Source organism: Hippopotamus amphibius, chromosome X (genome assembly GCF_030028045.1).
Source record: "Hippopotamus amphibius kiboko isolate mHipAmp2 chromosome X, mHipAmp2.hap2, whole genome shotgun sequence".
Taxonomy (NCBI): domain Eukaryota; kingdom Metazoa; phylum Chordata; class Mammalia; order Artiodactyla; family Hippopotamidae; genus Hippopotamus; species Hippopotamus amphibius.
In genome coordinates this window covers 102823720-102843706 of record NC_080203.1, presented here as the reverse complement: position 1 = coordinate 102843706, position 19987 = coordinate 102823720, and the positions used below count along the sequence as shown (strand labels likewise).

General features: G+C 41.0%; 1 protein-coding gene across 2 annotated transcripts in view; it reads left to right on the top strand.

Annotated features, from left to right (window-relative positions):
* The window catches only part of SYTL5 (synaptotagmin like 5), a 100986-nt gene that overhangs the window by 66857 nt on the left and 14142 nt on the right, over nucleotides 1-19987 (top strand). Inside the window, exons 8-13 of one of the 2 annotated variants that reach the window (XM_057719026.1) lie at nucleotides 1639-1745; nucleotides 3890-3982; nucleotides 4592-4657; nucleotides 8149-8327; nucleotides 11817-11916; nucleotides 13431-13592. In XM_057719026.1, coding sequence (XP_057575009.1) covers nucleotides 1639-1745; nucleotides 3890-3982; nucleotides 4592-4657; nucleotides 8149-8327; nucleotides 11817-11916; nucleotides 13431-13592 — 707 coding nt within the window. The remainder of the gene's footprint in view (nucleotides 1-1638; nucleotides 1746-3889; nucleotides 3983-4591; nucleotides 4658-8148; nucleotides 8328-11816; nucleotides 11917-13430; nucleotides 13593-19987) is intronic. The other variant, XM_057719027.1, reaches the window with a different exon arrangement.

Below are 19987 nucleotides of genomic sequence, written 5' to 3'. Positions count from 1 at the left end.
TCTTGGATTTGGCAAGAGTATACAGTCATCACTGCCAAGTCTCAGAGCTATACCAAATGTCAGTAGAGGAGTGCAAGACATATAATTGGCTCATTTGATACAAAAGATCAAGACACTTGCCCAGAGTTCAGGGAAATGCTAGTTCCATTGATATGGTGCTCAGAAGTGCCCTGTATCTTGGCAGATTAGTCATTATTCCATGGTTTAAGTAAGGAGTTCTTCAACTGAGATGGGTATATAAAATGTTCTTCTGGCTACCTACCTAGCTATCCGTTTGGCATTCTCTACAGTGTGGAGCCTCCGAGGGCTTAAATTCCTGAGTAGAAAATTGGGGATAGTGGCTTTAAGTACTCTTCTTTTCAAAGTAAGTTTTAGTTAATAAACTTCACTCATTAATTACCACCAATAAGTAAATAAATAGTTCTTTGCAAGCAGCGTTAAGGGATTATTAATAACCCTTTTCATTTGTTTGATACCTTCAAAAATATCATTTCATTTCAGTATCACAACAACCTTGTGAAGCAGAGATTATTTATGTTGTGATTTTATTACCTGTGAATAAGGAAACTCTTTAGAGAAATATGTCATAATTAGGAAATTGATGTCCCATGTGTAGATTTGAAATCATGACAAAATCCTCAACAGGAAGAAATTACCAGTAACCTAATGATATTTGCATAAAGCCTAAGGCTGGATTCTCTCTGCTGAGTTGGGGAGTCTCTCCTAGCCAAGTAGCTCCCAAAGGGGTGTCTAAATGTGCATGGTTATTATTGCATTTTGTTCAGGACTAGAAAATTGGTTCACCCATTAAATGAAAAATTTTAAACTAGCCTAGAAGCCAGCCTCATAGAGTGTATTTCTACTACTTCTACTCAGTGGCTGCTGTGTATTGAGTACATACTCTGTGGCAGGCTCTATGCTAAGCCATTCTGTTATTTCATTTATCACTTCAAACTTAATTACTCTCTTCAATTTTTCTCATTTATAAGCAACTATTCTATCTCAGCAGGGCTTTGACATACAACTGTTTTATGGAAATAAACTGTCTCGGTAATCTATCCACAGCATTACTGAGTTTTTCATTGTTCTTTAATATTTTTAAAAGCAAGACATTCTGCTGATGAAAGAATGTTCTGGTGCCTAAAGAAATAGAACTTCCTCTCAATTTCCCTACAGCCACTCCCTTTTTGTGTGAAAGGAATTTGCTGTATCATTTCATTGCATATATGTCAAATATGAAAACAGTGGATTCTCTAAATATTTAAATAAGGACTGGTTAATTTTTTTCGAAGCTTAAGGGCCCATTCTGCGAGAATTTTCCAAAGTCTGTGAGCAAAGCAGAAACCTTAAACAGCTTAAAAAGTTAACATTTTATGGTAGAGCATTTGCCCTCCTACGCTCAAAGGAGAAATGGACATATCGGTGTTGGTAAGTCAGTCCAAGGAAATTTCAAAATACTGTTAAAAAATGGAAGTCTGTTAGCATAAACAGCGTGCAGTTACTGACTCTGTTGCTTTCATGGCACTATATATACCCTACGCCTAGAAAGGATTGGAGTAACGATGCAATATTTGCAATGAAAAGTGAACCCTGCTAACAAAAGAAGACAATTCACATCTTTCCTTTTCCTTCCTCTAGACCGGAGTCGATCTGAGTTAGATTTGAGCGGGTCATTTACAGAAGACTTAGAGGACACTGTAAGCATAAGAAGCAAGTCTGTCCCTGGGGCTTTAGACAAAGACTCGGTAAGTGGGATGTGGAAGAGTCTAACGGTTATGAAGAAAGGGCACAATCTTGTCCCAGACCTGTCCACTTTGAGGTAAAGGTGAGTCGAGAGGAAAGCGAGGATATACAATAATTTCTCAACTAACATATAGAAACAACTAAAGAATGATGTAGGAAAGGTAACAGGTGATCAGGTTAATGAGTGGAGATATTCTCTAAGAAAACAGCTTTTGGGGACTCCAATTCCTGGTTAAAAGCACATCACTACATCTAAACCCAGAAAAATAAGCAATCCCAACATTTCCTAAATCAAATATTACTAGACTTATGTGACTATATATTTTATATGAACATTTCTACATCTCAGCTTACCCCCGTAAACTACCTTCTCCATTGAGACAAACTTATACAGAAATGAATGTTTAAGGTGGACTCATTTATAAAATGAGAAGGTTGAATTAAATTATTGTTAAGGTTCTAATGTTCTGATATTCTGATTTCTATAATAGCTGTAATTCAATTTGTACTCCTTGGAAGAAAGAGATAACACAAATGTTAAATGACATTAATATAATTTTTCCAACACAAACCAGGAAACTTAGTTCTAAAACTCAGTGTTATTTACTGCAGCATTAAAAAACTGCAAAGTATTTTTAAAATCCACCACAAAAGGGCAGGGGTGGGGGGTGGGCGATGAGATCAAATGGTTTCAAAGCTTACTTGGTATTCAGCCTTTAAAGAACAGCTAATTCCAATGTTATTAAACTATTACTGATCTTGGGACTTCCCTGGTGGTCCAGTGATAAAGAATCTGCCTTCCAATGCAGGGAATACGGGTTTGATCCCTGGCCAGGGAACTAAGATCCCCCATGCTGCAGGGCAGCTAAGCCCTCGCGCCTCAAGTAGAGAGCCTGAGTGTGCTGCAAACTACAGAGCCCAGGCACCCTGGAGCCTGCCCGCCACAACTAGAGAGAGAAAACCCGCAGGCTGCAATGAAAGATCCCGCATGCTTCAACGAAGATCCCGCATGCCGCAACTAAGACCCGACACAGCCAAAAATAAACAAACAGTTACTGATCTTAGAAAATTCTGAAAATCTTCAGATTCATAGTAGGAAGCCATTGTATTGATATATAACCTGAATACTCAAACTTGATTTTAAAAATAAGTTAAAAAATGAAGACTACAATAATATATGAATACATATGCAAAACTTGAAATATAATATTAAGTAAAACCTAGCAGTGAATCAAAAGTTTTGCAATAAGGGTAAGTTGTATTATAGGTGTGAATGGAAGAACTAATATATATAAGAATACCTATTACATAATTAATATTTCAGCATATTGGAGAAAATAAACTATGTCAATAGACTCCAAGATGCAAAATATTAGTTTCACCTGGGATGAGAGGAGGGCCAGGGAAGAGAGGAGAAGCAAAAAAGAAAGGTGTCCATGATTTTAAAAAAAAAGAAAAGAAAAAACATTATGCATGATATAATCCATTTATGTGTGTGTATGTGTGTATATATATGTGTATGTATATATATCCTATTCATACCATCAGAAGTTTTTGAAATTTGATCATTAATATGTTAGTGGAGATATGTTTTTTATATTACTTGAAATGTATCTATATTGCTTAAAATTTATTACTGTAAATGTATTACTTAAATAACCAGGAAAAAAAACAGTAGGGGGAAAAAAGTAGAATCTGGGATTTTGGACAAGAATTTATTATCTAAAATATTTGTTTCTATTGGAGATATGTTCAAGATACATTTCCCCATTTTGACAGTATATATACACACACAAGTGCGCCCCAATTTTTTAAATTAAAAAATGAGTACATTGCTCAAAGTGAATCACTTTAGTGAATAGGGAGGTAAAAATGAACACCCAGGTCTGTGTGGTTCCAAATTTGGTGTTCTTTCCATAAAGCAAGCATCACTAGGAAGGAGACCCCTATACTCTGATGGTACAATTCAGGTTGAATGGAAGGCAAAAGAGAAAAACCTAGAAATGGGGTGATTTCTAGATATTTGTATCTGATTTTTCAAGTATTTAAGAAAGAAAGTGGTTTTCTTTAAGTGAAAAGACTTTCTAGGAAAGAAAGAAACCAAACCACTGATTGTCCCCCCACCCCCACCCCCTTCCTTCCTTAGGACTACTTGGAAGAGACGGAAGAAGGCATTGATGACTTAGTGTCCTCCCGGTTTTCGGCAAACACCCACAGTCTAGCAAGCGGCCTGTCAAGCGTAAGCAGTTCTCTAGCATGCCCTGAAAGAGTCTTCTTTCTCTTGTTGGTTTTCTGCGCATATCCAAAGGAAAGAATAATGTTCTTGGAAAACGTGTGAGAGTGACTTACAGTCATCATGGTCTCCTACTTTCCCTTTGTCCACAGAGTACTTTTCACTCAAATTTGATGGTGGCTTTTCCTAAGGCTCCTGATTCCTTCCCTCTCCTACTTTAAAAACCTCTCCTCACCGAGATTTGAAAACCTCATCACTCCCTAGTTTGAGCTCTCATCAGCTGAAGCCTGTGAATTATCTCAGTTCTCGGCTGGTAAATTTCCCTGCCACCATTCTCTCAACTGCCCAACTATCCTCCACTCTACTGCCAGTCACTTTCCTAAAACACGTACCCAAGTAAGTTTCTCTCCTACTCACATATCAAGTCTATAGCTTTCCACTGCCTACGGAATAAAATCCCTTCTTACTTTGGTGTTTGAACCCTTCTTTGAGAGGGCTTTAAGAGCCCCTGTGTCCTTACACCCATCTATATGGCTACAAGTCTTTGCTTCTCTGATTTCTGTCTGTTGCTCTAATACCCTTTTTTCTTTTGACCTTTGGGCGACTTCCTTAAAGAATTCTCAAGCAGGCTCTGACAGGAAGTGGACCTACCTAAGTGTGCCTGACGCTGATTCAGACACTGTGAGTGTTCAAGCTTTTCCTTTTTTCCAACCATACTTCACAAACTTCATGGTACAGGAAATCTAATTAGGTAGGCAATTTTTCCAGTATTTATCTCTTTCCGACTTGTGTAGCATTAACCAGAGGTTCTCTTTTAAAACGTAAATAACATGATCAGAATTTAAGTATTCCAAAGAGAGAACACTTGTTACACATTAGAATCTGAGGAGGAGTGAAAAGATACATGGTCTAAAATGATTTACCACCAACAAGGCACCTTTAGAATAAACATCTCTGTTTAAATCACAGCATTGGCTTGATTAAGAGCATAAAGTTTGGTTATTAGTAAAATTCCTATAACTTCTTCAGTTTCTCCCAAGCTTCAGCACTTGTGGGCTCTTAAATTGTCTTTTCTATGTATGGGTGTCATGCTTACAGAGGACCCTCTTTGAAGAAGTGGCTACAGAAGGATGTGTTGTAGATAAACAGTCACAAATAAAAGGAATAAGTGAGGTATGGTAGGGAGGTCCTCACACTAAAAATCTGGAAATCCTGCTTTATGTTATCAACAAAAAATTAATCAGTCGATCTAAGAAAGAAATGGGAAATTTTACTGGAGCCAAATTGAGGATTATAACCTGGAAACAGCATCTCAGAAAGCTCCGAGAACTGTTCTGCCCATTAGAAGTCAAGATACTGTTATATAAGTTTTTTGAGACAGAGGGCTGTACATTAAAGGATGTATTATTGACAGTTTATATAATTCAGATCTAAGCGCCATCATGTCCTCTTATAAGACCAAGAAGGAATGTTATTTTTTACCAAGTTGTCTTATTGATGCTAGGAGAATGTTGCTTTTTATGGTTGAGCAGATATTTCTGCTGATGGGGGAGGTCTGGTCCGTGCATAATGCAGATACACAATGCACAGTGGGGAGAGAGGAGGCCAAAGGGCAGAGAACATTTTTTATGTTTAAGTTTTTCTTGTCTTGCCATAAATTATGAATTTTATATCACAGTGTCTTGGCACCGCCAACAGTTTCTGTGAGCCAGACTTTACTTATATGTAACATCGGGGAGTTGGGGCTTATTCTTGAAGCCCTTGAAACTCAAAGCATTGTCCATGGACCAGCAATACTGCATCACCTGGAACAGAGACTGTAAAACGCTGTCAGTTCACAGAGCCCCTAATGTCTCAGTGATAATTTCATAGCACTCCTAGGCTAAAAGTAATCCCTGACTAGCCCATTTATTAAATATTTATCTCAAAAAAAAAGAAAAAAAAGCACACGCAACTCAATAAGCACTGGTATCCTAACAACTTAGTAGCCATTTGAAAAAAACAATGCACATTACTTGAAAGAAAAATAATATTTTTATTCCATTCTTAAATAGCCCCTGGTGGGATGTGCATGCCTGATGGCCACTACATGACTTATCAGATCTTGGGATCTAATTGGGCAGCATCATTTTCATTTCCTGTTCCCCACTGATTTTTGTGCCATACCTGCTTTTTGTCATAGCAACTGCCCCAAACTCAGCTTCACATAGATAGGACTTCATCGAAAAGAATAAAGTGGAATTTAATGTTAACACCATGAACTATTGTTAGTAGTTTGTGTGGAATCTGATAGTTGTTGCTGTGTTTCCCTTGAAATTTTAAAATATCCTGCAGTGCCTCTGTAAGTTGGCTCTGCTGCTCCGGGATGCTGGGACACACAGTTTGGGAACTGTGGACCTAGGAGTTTGTTAGAAAAGCAGTGTCTCAGACTCCACCTGGGACTGAATAGATCAGCATCGTCATTTTAACATGATCCCGAGGTGATCTGTATGCAATTAAAGTTTACAAAGCACTGCTCAAAGACACTTGCTATCATGAAAATTCTGATTTTTATGAATCAAAAGGACGAATTAGGTCACTCACTGGCTCTTTACGTTTTAATTTCCAAATAATTACGGAATCCTTGGTTTGCTCTTGCCCTTGACTTCAGCTTGGAAGAGATACCAGCCACATCACCCACTTCCTATTTTTTAATCAGTCTCTACTCTGAGCAGTTGGAGGAAGGTAATGCCTTTTGTTTTCTGTGTAAACAAAAAAGCATACAAAGTAGGAAGTCTAGCCTCTCTTTGCACTCACTGTAGTCCTTACTTCCCAGTGGTTCACAGACAGGGCTTTTGAAACTCCTGGGTCAGTCCTGAAAGCCTTCCAGGTGGTCTTTTGGAACAGTCGTGTTGCTAAGACACAGAGTTTGTGTTGCTGGCACTACATGATAATTTTGTTACATTTAATTTAAAATATGTCTCTTGTTATTAGTGTCTCATCAGAAACTTCATTCTGCTATATTCCGACAGGGTTTCTTCTTATGTATTAATTTTATTTATTGGTTGATGTGTTATTTTCTGGTTTAGTGTTCTATTTTGTGGGTTGCTATTTTATAGATGGGTACAAAGCCAAGGTCTTGTTACTACCCATGTGGCCACACAGCTGCTCGGGGGAGCATGACAGCTGTGGGCATGTGGCATGGCCTTGTTAAAAATGCAGTTATGTTGGACCAAACTCAGATCCGCTCGCCTGGGCACTGTAAAGGCAATCTACTGACACCAGGTTGTGGTGGAGGAAAGTGCAGGGCATATTGTAAAAGCACCAATACAAACAGAACAGGTGGCTGGTGCTCTAAACCCCCCAAACTCTCCGAGGGGTTTCAGCAAAGCATTTTTAAAGGCCAGGTAAGGGGCGGGGGTCGCAGGGTATGTGATCAGCTCGTGCACAGTTCTCTAATTGGTTGATGGTGTTCAGTCCTTATGCTCCAGAAGGTCTGGGGGCTACATGTTCATGGTCATCAAGTAGTTAATTTCTTCCGTTTGGTGGGGGTTTTAGCATCTGTAAAACAACTCAGGGAGTGTGCATCAGATACTATTATCTGGGTACCTCAGAGAAGAGCTATAGCAGAGGATATGGGGGCGGGGCTGTCCTGGGAAGGCCCCAGAGGTCCTGCTTGGTAACAGTTATGGCTTCCCAGAGACTGATGGGATACTCTAGGTAGATGTCAGAGAGAGAAGCTTGTGGTTTATGCTAGCACAGAAATATGAAATGAGTTTTTCTTTGTCCTGACCAATGCATTCTAGACCTTGAAGTAGATTGACCTTGAGTCTACCAGTGAAAAAGGAGAAAGCTACAGGGATGGGGAGAGGAGATAGGATGGGAAATGCCTCAATGACCCTGTATTCATTAGAAGTGAATAAACAAAGGGTATTCACTAACCCAAAAAGGCAGTGCTTCCCCTCTCAGCAAGTTTCCTACCTTCCTTACTAATGGTCCTAGATCTTGTCCTTTCTAAGGCTTGAATTTTATACAACACCAGAAAAACAAGTGATTTTTGCTTTCTTCCTTCCCCCTAAACTTCCCTGCTCATTATAAGCAACGGGAATTGTAATCGAATGAAGCGGGGGTGACTTCTGTGAAGAGATCCCTAGCATAACACTGGATGCCTTCTTTCATTTTGTTTATTCCAGACCAGCCTGAACAGCATGATGAGTGTTTACAGTGAAACAGGAGACTATGGCAACGTGAAGGTCAGTGGGGAAATCCTTCTCCACATCAGCTACTGCTACAAAACTGGTGGGCTCTGCATTTTTGTCAAGAATTGCAGAAATCTGGCCATAGGAGATGAGAAGAAACAGAGGACAGATGCGTAAGCACATACCATATTCCTCAGACTGTTTCAGTCACTGCATATATGAGTGTGTGTGTTTGTCAGCATGTGTGTTTCTCTTTCAGACGCATCTTAGCATTTTTCTAGAATCAAAAGGTTGATCTTCACTTTCTTCCTGTGCCGAATTTCTGAATATCCTCTGACATGCATGTATAATGGTGGTATTCGTGGTTACGTGATTTTTATTTTTATTTTTAATTTTTTAAAAAATTTTTGGCTATGCTGTGCAGCGTGTGGGATCTCAGTTCCCCAACCAGGAACTGAACCTGGGCCATCCCAGTGAAAGCCTGGAATCCTAATCAGTATACCACCAGGGAACTCCCAGATTTGTAAAAAGCTATTACTCAACGTGATTCAGAACTGCCAGATGTGTAGTGCACGCAGAGGCAGCTCTTTGAGATAGAAGGCTGACACATTGGCATGCCCCAGGGTGTATAGGAGTATCCAGTTAATTTTTGTTCTGGGAAACCCTCCAGAGAAAATGACCCAGCTATTCACCCAACTGAACAACTCAACTCGAGAGGGCAATTGTGAGGGTCTCAGGATTGTAGGCATCCACCCAGGAGGGCAGGTATGACCATAGCACGTTGGCAAGAAGCTTAGATACAGAGATGTGTCATGGCCTCCCAGGACCACTGCCAGGTTTGATGATTCACTAGGAGGACTCACAAGTCTCCACACCTAGTCATAATCAGCAAAGGGAAAAGACATATGTGGCGAAGTTCTGAAGAATCCAGGCTTAAGCTTCCAATTATCCTCTCCCGGTGGAGTCACACGAGATGTGCTTAAGTCCTCCAGCAATGAGTTGTGACAACACACGTAAGTGTTGTCTTCCAGGGAAGCTCATTGAGAGACTCAACTGGTCACATGCCAATTTCCCAGAAGGATAGCAGGTGTTCAGCAGAAGCTGTATTATTTCCGCAAATATTTTAGTCACAGTGAGCCACTTATATCTGTTCTGGGAATGATGAGAATCCTCGTGAAATCCAAGTTCCCACATGCCAGCCAAGAGCCAAACTTATAAGCAGGCATTTCTAAGGAGAACAGTCTCAGACCTGCTGTTTACCCTTTTTCTACATAAAAGATGACCTGGGTTCAATAAACAACTCAGCAAAGCTCTTTCCAAAATAGACAGTTGGATTCTGAGTACAGATTGGTCCATTTACCTCCTCAGCTAAATATCAGAGAGATTCAGGACCAATATCATCATTTAGACTAACATGGAAAGAGATCATCTAAAGCCCGTCCTGAAGATGCTCTTCAAGACTCTGGTAGCATCTTTTACATTTCAGTCTTGTACATTTCTGAGTCTGCCATGATGCTCTGCTCCAAGAGGCTCATGCGACAGCTCAAGGCAAGGTATTGGGTAGAATTGCTATTGTGACTTCAAGTTGTTATTTTTAATTTCCTCTTTTTCACCATTTTTCTTCATCTTCCCATTGCCATTGACTCCACTCATCAGAAGTCCTGACATCTGAGTGGAGAGGAAAATAACCCCATATTTTGTGAGACCATTGATCATAATAATAGATCACATTTATTGAGTAGTATAATATATCAGCTCCTTGTGTGTCTCAGCTATATAGATCCTCACAATGACATAAATTATTATATTGCAGGTTTGCAGATGAGGAAGCTGAGAAAGAGAGAGGTTAAGTAAGCTCTTGAGTTCACCAAAACCAGTGAGGCCTGGAGTGATTCAAACCCAGCTGGCTTGACTCCAGAGCCCACACTCTACCGTTAGACTTTACTGCTTCTCTCTTATTTATTTATTTATTTTTTTGAGGCATCTGAGATCAGAGATAGTCTCTCTCTTTTTTTAATTTTATTTATTTATTTATTATTTTTTGGGGGTACACCAAGTTCAATCATCTGTTTTTAACACGTATCCCCGTATTCCCTCCCTTCCTTGACTCCCCCCTGCCTCGAGTCCCCCCCACCCTCCCCTCCCCAGTCCTCTAAAGCATCTTCCATCCTCAAGTTGGACTCCCTTTGTTATACTACAACTTCCCACTATCTATTTTACAGTTGGTAGTATATATATGTCTGTGCTACGCTCTCGCTTCGTCTCAGCTTCCCCTTCACCCCCCGCCCCCTCCCAAACCTCGAGTTCTCCAGTCCATTCTCTGTATCTGTGTCCTTGTTCTTGTCACTGAGTTCATCAGTACCATTTTTAGATTCCGTATATGTGAGTTAGCATACAATATTTGTCTTTCTCTTTCTGACTTACTTCACTCTGTATGACAGATTGTAGTTCTATCCACCTCATTACATATAGCTCCATCTCATCCCTTTTTAGAGCTGAGTAATATTCTATTGTATATATATGCCACATCTTCTTTATCCATTCATTTGTTGATGAGCATTTAGGTTGCTTCCATGTCCTGGCTATTGTAAATAGTGCTGCAATAAACATTATGGTACATGTTTCTTTTGGGATTATGGTTTTCCTTGGGTATATGCCCAGGAGTGGGATTACTGGCTCATATGGAAGTTCTATTTGTAGTTTTTTAAGGAACCTCCAAATTGTTTTCCATAGTGGCTGTACCAACTTACAGTCCCACCAACAGTGCAGGAGAGTTCCCTTTTCTCCACACCCTCTCCAACATTTGTTGTTTCCAGATTTTGTGATGATGGCCATTCTGATCGGTGTGAAGTGATACCTCATTGTGGCTTTGACTTGCATTTTTCTGATGATTAGTGATGTTGAGCATCTTTTCATGTGTTTGTTGGCCATCTGTATGTCTTCTTTGGAGAAATGTCTATTTAGGTCTTCTGCCCATTTGTGGATTGGGTTATTTGCTTTTTTGGTATTAAGCTGCATGAGCTGCTTGTGTATTTTGGAGGTTAATCCTTTGTCCGTTGTTTCATAGGCAATTATTTTTTTCCCATTCTGAGGGTTGTCTTCTTGTCTTGTTTATGGTTTCTTTCACTGTGCAAAAGCTTTTAAGTTTCATGAGGTCCCATTTGTTTATTCTTGATTTTATTTCCATGATTCTAGGAGGTGGGTCAAAAAGGATCTTGCTTTGATGGATGTCCTAGAGTGTTCTGCCTATGTTTTCCTCTCGGAGTTTTATAGTGTCTGGCCTTACATGTAGGTCTTTAATCCATTTGGAGTTTATTTTTGCGTGTGGTGTTAGGAAGTGTTCTAATTTCATTCTTTTCCATGTTGCTGTCCAATTTTCCCAGCACCACTTATTGAAGAGGCTGTCTTTTTTCCATTGTATACTCGTGCCTCCTTTGTCAAAGATAAGGTGCCCATATGTGTTTGGGCTTACTTCTTCTCTCTTATTGAAGGTCCAGAGTTATATTTCAAGGTGACCACGTTCTCTTTGGTTCTGTCTATTATACTCACTAGCCTATTCCCATTACCTCTTGTATTCACTGAAGTCCCCAAGCATTTCTTGCAAAGTAGCAATAGATGTCTCCCAAGAATTACTTTCTATTTTTTTTTTTTACCATCTGTAGTTATGTCAAGTCATACCTTCTTCCTGACAAGTCCAGGAATAATAAGCGCAAGACCAAAATCAGAACAGGCACCAATCCAGAATTCAATGAAACACTAAAGGTAAATAAATATTCGCTCATAGTAACTTTAGTGATACGGTTTACAACCTCATTGGTTTAGAAGTAACTACCGAGGGTATGCATGTCAAGGCTTATATGTATTTTAGAAAAGTAGAATTTGAATCAGTTAGTATGATACCCTTGGCTTTCTGTTTCTGGGGGAAAAAATATGTAAACCACTCTTACTCTGTGTATTCCTCTGTTGCTCCTGAAATTGCACCTGAAGGAGAGATGGTCCAGGAAAATTACATCTGACCTGGTGCATCATGTCAAAAAGTATGTTTCACACTTGGGAAAACTGTGTTTTTTCTAATTCCCCCTAAAAGAAGTTTGTCACAGTTTTGACGCTAACTTAGCAGGTCACTCTGTACGCACTCATTGTCCTGCTAACACAGCATGAAGATGTGCTGTTTCTTTTTAGGGTTTCAGAATGTGGCTAAATTTAGGCATGTGGTTAATGAACAGTGGAGATGCAGGGCTGGATTTGAGAAATCTCAGCATCAGTGGCCTAAATAAGATATGACCCAGGACCCAATTCTAGAGAAATTACTTTTCCATGGGCTTCCATGTTAACAACCTCTTCTCTCACCCCGGACCAATCTAGCCTGGTATGAAAGATCCGGGGAGATGGGGATGTGTCAACGGGGTCATATGTGGAAGCAGGCGTCAATATCAAGACAAATCTAAATGAAAATGAATGAATATAGGCAGAGGGTAAATCCAGTAGCCACGACAGGATGACAAAGGTGAGTCCAAGTAGAGTAGAGAAACAGAGTGACATGGCAGATCCAGGAGGCAGGGAGCCAAGCTTACTCATACCAGGAACAGCAAGGACAGGTATAGACGCAAATCCAAGATCAGGAATCAAGTCAGTCTGAAGCGTGTCCCAGGTAGTATTTGCTTAGGACAGTCAGGAGGTTTTGAGGGTGTGTGGGCTTGTGGCCTTGGATAATATTCTGCTGGGAAAAGCAAAACTATACCAGCAATATTTTCATTCTGCTCAACCTACGTATATATTGATTCACCCCTGTGCTTAGACTGAACTCTATGAAGTTTGGCATTTGCAAGTTTCTCATGGTCAATACTTTTCCCGGATTTGGGGCTTCTTGTTATAGATAAAATAAGACAGAGAAATTAGAGAATTGATAATGAAACCTTGCGGTGACAAAGTAGTTGTTGACAAAATAATTAGGCAAATGAAAAGCAGGGAAAACTGAAAAGGGGACAAGCTTCATCACATCAAACTTTTTATACAAAATCTGAAGTTTATTGACTCACTGCCTCCTAAATAGTCTGTTGATATATGGTTCAGTGCTAGGTCTCACACAAAATGATTTTATGGAATAGAACCTCAGTTGTAGCAGAAACGGAGAAAACTGAAGTGTTTTTCTCTTGGGTTGGTTTTGTTCATATTACTAATGCATATGATCTGAAAGCTGGTGGAAGTAAATTTCAACCTGTCCCAGAAGTGGGCGGAGCTCTCCTTAGTGTTATGTTGTCAATCTGATTTTGCAGTACACCATCAGCCATACTCAGCTGGAAACGAGAACTCTGCAGCTCTCAGTCTGGCATTACGATCGATTTGGACGAAACAGCTTCCTTGGGGAGGTGGAAATTCCTTTTGACTCATGGAACTTTGAAAATCCAACTGATGAGTGGTTTGTGCTTCAGCCCAAGGTAGGAAATGCTTCCAGATGAGTCAGTTATACAAATGAGGAGCAAAATTGATGTCACAGGCCTAAAGAGTCTGAAGACTTCCAGTTGTCAAGTGATAATCTGAAAAGATTAGTGCAGCTAATTTGGAATAACATAATAAACGTTAATCCATTCTTTTGGAAATCCTTCTTCGATACAGAGTCTGTAAAATGCAAGCCACATAATCATATATCTTATTAATTTGACCCACTAAAAATGTATTCATCATTCAAAGGTCGCCATGGATAAACAAAAGAATACATTATATGATCCTATTAGAAAGAGAAAGCATTTATTTTTATTTAGGCAAAAACAGCTCCAGAGAGCACAATCAGCCTCAAAACATGCTCTTTCTCATTCTCCACAATTCAGACATGCACAGCAGTGCTCTTGTCTCAGTTTACATGAGGAAGTGACCAGGTAGCTAAAGTATCTAGTTTCCTGCATTCCTACTTTTGAGATTCAGAACCCAGGTCTTGAGTTATAGTCAGAAAAAAAATCTCAAACCTGGTTCTAGAAATTAAATGCTACTATAGTATGTTCTAAAATAAAGCAAAAGTACCTGGGATTCACTCTACGTAATTGGTATCTCTACATTTATAGTAATGTTTGAAGTCAAAAGCGAGGTGGTAAAAGGTTCCATTTATGTAGCCAAAGATTGTTCCTTATATAGAGAGGGGCGAAAAGACCATGATGCTAATGATAGTGGACGCAGATCAGACTTCCTGGGTTCAATCCTGGCTTCACGACTCTCTGTGTAACCTTGGGCAACTTACTTAACTTCTCAGGCCTTGGTGTTCTCATTAGTGATATAAGAATTGGACATTGATTACAGGGATGCTTGCAGTATTGTGTCAGGCACATTTAAACTTTTCAGTAAATGCCAGGTAGTATTTATGTTACATTGGAGTCCTTATATTGCAATTAACAGAAACCCCAGCTCATACTACTCAAAAAAAATAAAAGGAAATCATTGGCCAGTGATTATGCAGCATGGCTTGATCCAGATGCTCAGATCTTAGCAAGACCCTGGAGTCTTATGGTCTCTCTTCTCTGTGTTGGCTTCACTTGCAGACTTCATGCAGCGTGGGCCTCCCTCACTAGCTCCAGGTCTGCTTCTCTTGGACACCATGAGAGCTGCAAACCTCTCATCCTTACCTCACACTGTCCTATGGGGGGAGGAGAGAGTTCCTCCTCCTCCAATAGTGCAGCCAATGCCCTGGACCTGGTTCCTGATTCTTACAACATTATTTGCCCACCCTGAGCCAATCATTGTGGCCAGGGAAGTGAGATACATTGAGTGGCCTGAGATAATCAGAACATAACTCTGGTCCTGAAGGTGGTATTGCCCCAAAAGAAATCCAGGTACAGTAGTAGTAAAAAAAAAAAAAAAAAAAAAAAAATGGTGAGTGGTTGCTAGGCAGCAAGAAGCAAACATTGACCGTCATCACCATCTTTCACATCTCATGGTTCCAACCACTGTTGTGAGGTTGCCATCATTATCCTCGTTTTATATGAGGAGACTGAGATGCAGAAGTTAAATACAATATTCTAGTGGATTTTATAAGTGTTGACCTCAAACTTGGTGTAAATAACTCATGGGAAATTTTTAGGAGGTTTAATTGGGCTATGGGTAAAATGGACGATGAAATAGAAATCCTCAAACAGAAAATAACCTCATTCCCGTGACTGACATAAATGTGATAGAGATAGGATGTACGGTGTTAGCAACAAATAAGTCCACAATAGCATAACATTTCTCTGACATTAAATATGAGAAATATTTGGTCAAGACAGCACTAAGTTTCTTGGAAGTGAATGAAAAGCCTCACCATAAAGGATAGCAGTTAATCTGAGTTAACAGTCTCCCATCACGTGCTTCCTTTTGTGCATAATGGGTGAGTATCAAAGAATCATAAGTGTCCAACACGTCATATGATGTGTGACACTGATGAAGGACAAGTAACTTGCATTGTAGTCCATGAAATTAACTCGCTTGTCAGAAACTGAACATGAAAGCACAGAGGGGCTTTTTTGGAAACCAGCTTGGAGGGTTTCCAGTCAGTTTCTTGGAAATGGTTGGAAGATTTGTACTGAGATGATATCAAAGTTCTCGCAGGCCTCTCCCAGGCATCCTCTGTGCTTAGGGGCCAACAACTTTCTGTGGTAATCACCTTCACATTGACACTGAGTGGTTTGACTTTCTGTCATAAGGGAGAAGCATCTCTCTGAGGCTGCTCAAGGTAGAAACGTTCTGATGGTGGTTAATGTCAGTGAAACTCCTTTGGTCCTTTGCCAGATCCCCTTGGATTCCTTTAACCATGTCTGTTAGGAATGTTGCCTCCAGCAGCCTCTACCCGAGACTCTCTTTAGCAGACTGTCAGGCTATTGTAGATTTTTCCCACATGGTCAGAGAGCCAGAATTCCTAGGAGCTTATGTACCTCGGGCCACAATAACTGATAGACGGGGGAGTTTGAAAGCTCAATTCCATTACTGAGAGTGGGTAAAACTCTGAGACGTCACACTCGAGAGCTCTCCTGCGGGACCTGGCTGTGCCCTTGCCTGGCTTCCTCCTCTTCCCCGACCTATTTCCCCAACCCCTTCACTGGCCTGTCCTGGGAGCACATCGTTAATAAGTCACTTGCATAAGAATCCTCACTTCAGGGTTGGCTTCTGGGGAATGCAGCATATATTAGTGTCTAATCCATGTCATCTTTTTCCGCCAAGCTCCCTCTGACAAACACAGAGGAAAGGCTGCAGATTATTCAGACTTGCTTAGGTACCATGCCTTCCCAAACTGGGGAGGCCGGGTACCAAAACATGCTCTGTACGCTGCCTCCTGCTTCGTGAGTGGCTTGTGCTCAGGCTGAGCTGGGCTCCATATGGTTGATTACCAGCTGGCTCTGAGAATTGTCACTTCATTCCCCGTCTCCCCCTGCAGTCATTCCAATGCAGTAGTCACTTCATCAGCTGCAGCTATAACATGAGCACCCTTAGAGACTTGATGCTTCTCGTAGATTATCCAGCTGAGGAGCTGAAGTGTGAGCTACAGGGACCAATTTCCTTAGTAATAGAGGATCAAAATTAATAGTTCTTAAACATTCAGGAATACTGGCATTCTTTGGCAGTGGGAAGACTGGAAAGACACAGTGCCTTATTGCTTATTGACTCTGTGTTGGTGAGAAGTCCCTGGACACCTACCTTTGTTTTTGCTTCATCTTACTGCCCGTAAGAAGGTTGATGGCAGACAGAGAAAGAATTCAAGTTGCCAGATGTACTTACTGTAAAGTAGTTTCTCGGTATAACTCCCATTTTACTGCGTGACATGGGGTTGTTTATTAGCTATAACTCATTATCTTACCCAAAGGCATGTTACATAGTTAGACAAGAAGAGTTTGTCAGTATAAATTTCCTTTCATGTGTTCCCAGAAGGTGCAATTATAAAAAGGACCCTTGAAAGTCAACAGCAAGCTTAAGTGGTTTCTCAAGGAAATCTTCACCATCCCAACACCTTCAGGCAGAGTCAATGTAGTATAAGGTCCCGTAGCATGATTGCCTAGCTAAAGGGCTCTTTCTTTACATGGCAATTTGGGCAGACTTGTGTCCATAATATATGACTCTACCTTAGAGCTTTAAGTGTGCTGGAACCTTTGGTTCCTACTCTGATGGAAAGTGCATCTCTGTCTCTTCAAAAAGCAAAAGACAAAGGGTGTTATCTGATTATTCCACACCCTTGCTGAGTCAGATACTTTCAGTGGTTCTCTACTGATTTTGGATATGGTTTGAGTAAATCCTGACCCTCACCCTGGCACCCAGTGCTCCCTTGATGTGGCCCAGTCTTCTGGAGCAGAGGAGGATGTCAGTGCTTTACCTATATCCCCATTTTCACGCATACACACCTCCCCATGGCTGTCCCTCCTCCCAGCCGACACCTGCCAATCTTTGTAGGAGAGGCGTGCTCAGGCTGCTGGAGTAGGCTTGGAATGTGGGCATGGAAAGCCAGAATAGCCTGGGTATTTACATCTTCTGGGAGTTGAGGGCAGAGCCCCTGACCAGTAACTGATGGGTGAAGGAGTGTAAACCCTCTCACTGCCTTGCTTCTGATTGGGACCGCTCTGGGGTGTAATCGGTCTTGTTTTCAGAGCTCCCCTGTGGGACTGAGCAAAAGTTACTCTCCATGAAACTTTGCCTGATATTACAACCTTGGTAAACCACTCTCCACTTTGTGAAGAGAGTACCCCACTACCCAGTCTAATAAAACAGTGTAACAGAAATTCATGTCTTTGTGTCTACCCCAGAGTAGACACCTTGTTTTCATCTTCCTTGCTGCTTCCTCCTTGCAGATGCACCTCTGATCACACCTGACTCCCTACCAGTCCTTAGACACATTCTCCACAAGTCCCACTGGATTCTGCTCATCCTGCTTTCTTAACCCATACCAATCTTTTTCCCCCACCCCTCCTCTTTATATGTCATCATCTCTCCCATCCTTTAAGTACCAGACAACGGCCCCCTATTCATCCCAATCTGGATTACTCTCTCTTCCCACAGTAGTTTCTTTGTACTTGGGTTGGGAGCCACTGTTATCATTTGTCTGACATTGAGCTTGCTGTGTGGTAGAAGCCGTCTTCTCCCAGCAATCAGGACCAATAATAGTAGGTCAGTTCATGGACAAAGACACAGAAGTCAAACACATACAAACCCACTCCCCCGGTGCATTTCTTTTTTTTTTAATTAATTAATTTATTTGCTGCATTGGATCTTTGTTGCTGCATGGGCTTTCTCTAGTTGTGGGGAGCAGGGGCTACTCTTCATTTCGGTGCATGCGCTTCTCATTGTGGTGGCTCCTCTTGTTGCGGAGTACAGGCTCTAGGCATGTGGGCTCAATAGTTGTGGCTCATGGGCTCTAGAGCGCAGGCTCAGTAGTTGTGGCGCATGGGCTTAGTTGCTCCGTGGCATGTGGGATCTTCCCGGACCAGGGCTCGAACCCGTGTCCCCTGCATTGGCAGGCGGATTCTTAACCACTGTGCCACCAGGGAAGTCCCCCACAGTGTATTTCTTACTCATGTGTTTTAACTTAAAACAAATAAATGTGCATTCAATTTCAAGTCTTCTAATATAGGGGCACATTGTTTTGTTTGAGTATGGTTTCAGCGATTGAAATTCTGTCATATCCTCCTGGCATAAATTCTGACCCTAATGCATCCCAATCAACAGTTTCTAGTTTGATTTTCTCTAAAGTGAAACAGAAACTTAAGAGTACTTTCAGGGCTTCCCTGGTGGCTCAGTGGTTAAGAATCAGCCTGCCAATGCAGGGGATACAGGTTCGATCCCAAGTCCAGAAAGATCCCACGTGCTGCGGAGCAACTAAGCCCATGCACCACAACTACTAGGCCTGTGCTCTAGAGCCCGAGAGCCACAACTACTGAGCCCATGCGATGCAATTACTGAAGCCCATGCACCTAGAGCCCGTGCTCCGCAACAAGAGAAGCCACCTCGTTAAGAAGCCCGTGCACTGCAACGAAGAGTAACCCTGGCTCTCCACAACTACAGAAAGCCCGGGTGCAGCAACGAAACGCAGCCAATAAATAAATAAATAAAACTTTTTTTAAAAAAAGAATACTTTCAAAGTCAACCAAATGCAAAAATCTTTCTAACTATTCATGATCTTTCCTAATCTTTTACAGCTTCAAGCCCAAATATAATCCAGTAGCAAATTTATTTTTGAATCTTTTAGTTCTTATAAGTTCAGTCAACCTAATTTTTATAGTAGCAGCTGTCTTTTTGGACTCAATTTGTGACATTCAGTTATATAATTACAGCCACAAATATGCCTGGCATAAAGAACTTCGGGGACTAATGCAGCTGACTTTTGATGAGCGTACATTTCAACTGATGGGAGCAGGCATGCAATGGTCTTTGTATAGAGGATCCTGTTCTTCAGTGGGAATGGAGAGCATTTGGGCAGATTAATAGAGCTTCTGTTGAATATATATCTCCTGGACAGAATGAAAACTCATTGAAAGCAGGGTCTCTCTCTGTGTCCCCATAGCACTTAGCAAAAATGCCTTAAAATCATTGCTACAAGAAGCCATTCCATATGTGTTGGTAGAATTGAATAAATTGAATGCATTGAATTGAATTGGATTTTGCAACATTTCTCTGAGCAGGAGTTGGTTGAATAATGTAGAATGGTAGTATGGGGACTTCCCTGGTGGCTCAGTGGTTAAGAATCCTCCTGCCAATGCAGGGGACACAGTTTCGAGCCCTGATCTGGGAAGATCCCGCATGCCATGGAGCAACTAAGTCCATGTGCCACAACTACTGAAGCCTGCTCTCTAGAGCCTGCAAGCAACAGCTACTGAGCCTGCATGCT